Source organism: Thermobia domestica, chromosome 18 (genome assembly GCF_964235325.1).
Source record: "Thermobia domestica chromosome 18, izTheDome1.hap1.1, whole genome shotgun sequence".
NCBI lineage: Eukaryota > Metazoa > Arthropoda > Insecta > Zygentoma > Lepismatidae > Thermobia > Thermobia domestica.
Window position 1 is genome coordinate 130,557,849 of NC_137471.1, and position 6,000 is coordinate 130,563,848.

A 6,000-nucleotide genomic window follows, 5' to 3' on the forward strand; every position below is an offset into this window, starting at 1 on the left:
TCATGATTATGATCTAATTGCGAGCGAACAACACAATTTAAAGAGTTTAGGATTACAAAAACTTACATGTTCTTCTCGTACATTTATATCTTCCAACCCCACCGACGAGACACTTATGGAAACAAAATTTGTAACCATCTATCACCAACAGTTGCTTGCCCTTTTCACTTGGCATCATTTAAAACTCCATCGCTGGCACATAATGAGCTGGTTTCTCGCAAGTGAGTAGCGACACCTGCAGGAACTGTGTGACAGCAGTCCGGGAATCAACACGGACGGTGAGGGTTTGTAGTGTTGGGAATCAACTTGGATGTTGTCGTTAGACAAACCTGTCGAATGCGGGAATCAATTCGTACACTACTAAAACCCCAAGGGACGCAAAACGGCAGCAGCGAGTTTCTCGCCGTTCGACAATATACGGTCGTAGAGTTGGAACTAGACTTACTAATACACAAGCAGAACATTTCAAACTGATGAAAGAAGTTTCGAGATTTTTCCTTCATATATGAAGCTTGGTTAATAAAGTTTAAATTACGACGTTTTTTAATTTTTTTTATTTTTAATAAAATGGGCTTGAGGTCTTTGACATTCTATTGGTACCCGAAGAAATTGATTTAATTTTTGAACACGACCCTGAGCGTTAGAGGGTTAATAGTCTATAATAAAGTGTTATTGGGATGTCACTATATTGTAGAACACCTTGTATTTGAATTTAAGATACTAGAAGTTTACTATGGGAATCGATATATTGGACTTTACTGTATATAGTATCACACTTTACTTGTTAAGTATAAGGTTGTTTTAGCCTGTATGACAATAGGCCACCATTACTAAAATGATGATTATTCATTTATTTATTTTTGCAATTTATAAGTTTTTTATTTCCTTTTTAATTATTTATTTTCTTTAACTGCGGGTTTCTTATAATAAATACGTGATTCAATTGATTTTTTCACCTTTTTTACCGAACATATAACATATTTGAAATAATAGTAAACATATTAAACCAAATAGATATACAGATAAACATTAACACAAAACATTAATAGAAAATGTGGATATCAATTTTGGAAGTGCTGTCTGACGACGGTGTAAACGGTAAGATCAGAATTCCTAATGTGTGTGTCTGGTGCACTGAAATGTGTGTATATGAACCTTTTTACAACAAAACAACTAATTCTCGAACCTTTTCATTTAAAATGTTTTATAACATTCAACTATCAAATATAAACATTTAATACAGCACTAAAATTATTATGTAAACTAATATATACACAGTCATAAACATAACAGCAATAATAAAGCCAAACAGTTTTCAAAACAAGCATTTCGTGAAATAATTATAGGGTTAATCACATGGTGATTATTTAAAATACAATATTGCAACTTACAAAATATCAAAATAACTAAGAGAATACAAAGTCATTTAAAATTTTAAATTTTGATAATAATATTGTTTAAATAACAAAATGAAAGATTAATTTAAATATTTCAAATAAATTTGGAATCACGTGTAAACTTTAAAAATTAATTTCTTTCAATTAGCGGTTATTTAAACAAATATATGAGGAACTTACTTTTTAAATATTAAAATTTTCAAATTTAATTTAAATTTCGTTACATAGTATTGCCATTGTGTGAGTTTATTGTCAATTACTAAATTAGAATGACATTTGTTTTCTTTTTAAACCAATAGACATAAAAATAATCAGTTAAACACCAAAGTAATTCGTTAGCTACGACCATTTTATTCATGTGAATCGTGTAACGAAAGTTTTAGCTAGTACTTTTTTTCGCATTGAAATTAATAAAAACTACTAAAATGAGATAACCAAAATTTTTACCTGTATAGTGTTTAAAATAAAACAAAACAAAATTAGTTTTCTTTCTTTTGTGTGAGTCATTGAGCAATAGAGGAACTTATGAAAAGTTACGAAAACGAAACATTTTTTCAATATGTTTTCCGCATCAAAAATGCTTTTTCATTTTAGGTATACATTTTTCTGAAAAATAATTAAATTGTACTAACACAATATATATATATATATATATATATATATATATATATATATATATTTACATATTGTGTTAGTACAATTTAATTATTAACATATATATTAACATACGAACAAAACTTAAATACTAATCATATTTTCATTACTAAATATGCAAAATTTATTACGAAATTGATAAAATTAAAAAAAAACTAAGCAAAAATTTACATATATACTGTTTACCGTTTTGACGTTTTATATTATTACACGCGAAATGGTTAAAACATTTATATATTTGCATTACATAATTAATAAATTTTTAAACATTTTAATGCGCATAAGTGACTTAAACGGCGGTTGGAGGCATTTTAAGAAAATAAAATGAAAAGGACGGTAAGAAATATACCTTTGGAGAAGATTTGAATGTTACAGCCCCGTATTTTAATTTTATTATTGATGTAACTATTAATATTGCCCAAGGCCCGCTCATACTTCCAAATGTAGCGTTTTAAAGAGCGCAAACCAACATGAGTGTGCAGCTTAACTACCAAATTCACTTATATTTGTCAAGAATATGGTCATATTGGAGAATCTTTGTTATAATTGTGATATACAACATAATAATAATATTCAGTTATTCATTAAACATTAATGGTATTCGTGGGCTACTCGTATATAACGTTTTTAATATGTTCCCATAACATAATTTTGAATTTTACAATCTACTGCCTAACTGACAGCCATTCAATATTACAGGCCCATCATTGTATCCAGTGTTTATCGTAGTAGTGGGGTACCGTGGGATTACAAATTGGTGTCTCCCTTTTTTGAAAACCAATTTATGATCCCTTCAACAAAAAGAAAGAGAGTTACTTTTGATAATTAAGAAAAGTAATGTTTTATTTATTTTCTTTAAAGCTAAATTGAAACTAAACATTACATTGAAATTTAAAATCCGAACATCAATTTTGCTATTATGATTTTCCTTAAATATTCGAAATATTAAAAGTTCGAAAAAAATTTTGAAATGTGTAGTTAACTGCCAACTCTACACCTTAGCTGGGACTTAACCACGTGCCGCACTGGACTCACCACTTCAATTTTGCGAAAAAAAAAGTAGTGATGTCGCTAGGGAATAAAGTATTGATGTTTTAACTCTTGACTCTTTTTAACTTCTGATATTGTTGTTTCTTAGCTTATGTAAACTTCAAGTCTCGTTACGATTACAAGGAATGCATGTTAACTTTTTCTGGTGGGCATCGTATATAAACAAATTTACAAACAACTTTGCTAAATCCAATATTAATTACCAATTACTTTTAATATTGCTTTATACTATATTTAATTTACATTGTCTCAACGCAAACTTAATTTTGCGTTACAAGTTAAGCATATTTTATCACTGTTTAATAACAACTCAAAGCATAAATATTTACTAGCCAAGGAACAATTTTTTAGTTACCCAAAATTCTATTTTCAAAATGAACTATGATAGTTACTAGTGTTTTTGTAATTAGATTTGTTAATGTTTTTATTTGCCTAACATTTTTTAAATGCAAGATTGTATGGAGACAGCTAAATGTTCATATAAACATAAAGGAGAACGAATAAAACTCAAAACAAGATTAGATAATAAAATTCGAAACTGGAAACACCTGAAAAGAAACAAAGCATACAGAACATGAACATTTTAACAAGGATCCGATACAGAAATTTTGTATTCAAAACGGAATAACCATGCATTTCAAAAGTGGTGTGATGTTATTAAAATTTCAAAGTTCGAATTTGCGGTCTGAGTTAGTTACCTGTTAAAATTTCCGATAATATTTTTCCTCTGCTTTTAAACTTCGATCCAATATCTTGAAAAATTGTACAGAAATAATAACACACGACATTTAGTGAACGTACCTGATTGTAGGTTGACATTGATGGTTCCTTAGGCTGGCGTGTCAGCGCCGATAGGCACACGCTTTGAAGTTAAAAAATAGATTTCTAACTCTCGGAATTCAAGGGGAAAAATTAAATAAATGAATAATAATTCTTTGCATCTCGTTTAATAACCACAAAGGAAAAGAAGATACTAATTTTACTTTTTATTTTGTTTCAACTCCTTTTCAGTTTTTTTTCATTGCCACAACTGAAGTCCATTAGAAAAGTTGGGCATGATAGCCTTAAGGCGTTCGCTGGTTCACTCTGGTGAAAGCATGCAATAATTGGTAACATACAAATCACGTATCTTGTACAGAAAATGGTTAAACTTATGTATGTTCTTCAATCACACGAAACGTTTTTTGATTTGTGTTTCATTACTTTTCTCGTTTATTTACTCTTTATGGTTATAAACTTCACACTTAGGTTGTAACAAGAGTAATGGGTAATTAATTGCTAAATTCGGTGGGACAGACCCTAAAGTTTACCGATTTCGTTCTCAGGTAAATGCTTATTGACCAAAAGTAACCAAGTTGTGTACATTGGTGGTGTTCTCATCATCATAGGTATTGTGCCTTTATTGGCAGGTCACTTGCCGCAGCTGAAAAGCTTCCATGCTCCACGGTCCTCCGCTAACCTCTTCGTCTTCGCGTATGATCTTTTATGTTTTAATATAATCCATTAATTGTAGTCTTCTTCGCCCCTTCCCTCTCTTTCCCGCCACCATACCTTCTAGGACGTCCCTCTTGATACAATCTCTTCTTAGGCAAAGTCCCAACCACTTCCTCTTCCTCTTCCTAATAATATCTAAAAGTGTTCTTTTCTCACCCACCATTTCTAACACCAACCAATTCTTTCTAACACCCAATTCTAACCAACTAATTCTTTCCATTCTTCTCCACACCCACATTTCGGAGGCTTCCAGTCGATTTTCGTCACCTTTACGTATTGTCCACGTTCCCGCTCCATACAGTACAACACCTCATACGAAGCATTTTATGAGTCTTTTTCTCAACTCTTTATTCAAGGTCCCATAAAACAGACTTTTCTTTCTCCTAAAGGCTTCTTTCGCCATTCCTATCCTTGCTTTTATTTCACGTTCGCACTTCATGTCATTATTAAGAATACTTCCCAGGTATCGAAAACTATTCACTTGTTCTATTTTCTCCCCTCCTACTTATATATTTGACACAGACCTCTCCGTTCCAATCAGAATGGCTTTTGTCTTTCTAACATTTATTTTCATCCCATATTCTTCAAAGCCCTTTCTCATCTTTTCTAACATTTTATTGATTTTCTTTTCAGATTCTGCAAGAAGCGCCATATCGCCTGCAAATCTTATGCATCTAATCATTCTACCTCCTACCGAAATGCTATCATCAACATGTATGCTCTTTTTCACTATCTCTTCTAGATAGACATTAAATAGTTTCTGGTGTGGGCGTCCGTGTTTTATTTAACTCTATCCACATATTGATATTTTACACTTTCTTATTTAAAGGATCCCACAATTTAAATGCTGTCGTTGCTAGACATGCTTGTGCATATGTATGGCCCTTGAAAAAGTTCAAAAAACTTTGCAATTTGTTTCTTTATGAGATTACTTACGTTGTGTTGCCGCACAAATTCAAAATATTCAACACGCAGCAAGCGTCTATGCTTTTGAGATTGATTCCTTTTTTGTTTTTCTTTTTAATTTTTTTGATATTTTCACGTTAGCCAAAATTAATTTATTGCTCCGATTTTATTAGTCATATTTTTCTGAACATTAATGCCGAAATTCACAAATATTGAACGAGAAGAATCAATGTTTAGATGCAAACTGGCTGGTGAAACTTCTAGGTTTTTTGAAATAGAATAGTTATACAAAAGCACAGCTTGTGTTAAATTTTCAGCCCATTCCGTATGTGACTGTGAGCACAAGGTTTTTAATGTTTGCACTGTTTGTTTATTTTTTCAGTAAAGAAATTTTAGCATGGTAAACGGTATAATACTTAACGATAATATTATTCTTTTTTATTGCTTGAGCGAAAGATTTAGAATGAAAAACAGGCATGTTATCTGACAGAATGAAATT

General features: G+C 31.0%; 1 protein-coding gene across 1 annotated transcript in view; it reads left to right on the plus strand.

Moving 5' to 3' along the window:
- The window catches only part of LOC145676196 (uncharacterized), a 36,317-nt gene extending 30,553 nt beyond the window's left edge, over positions 1 to 5,764 (plus strand). Inside the window, exon 3 of the mRNA XM_081747111.1 lies at positions 5,229 to 5,764. Within this exon, the coding sequence (XP_081603237.1) occupies positions 5,229 to 5,337 (109 nt within the window). The 3' untranslated portion in view covers positions 5,338 to 5,764. The remainder of the gene's footprint in view (positions 1 to 5,228) is intronic.
- Positions 5,765 to 6,000: the final 236 nt, after the last annotated feature.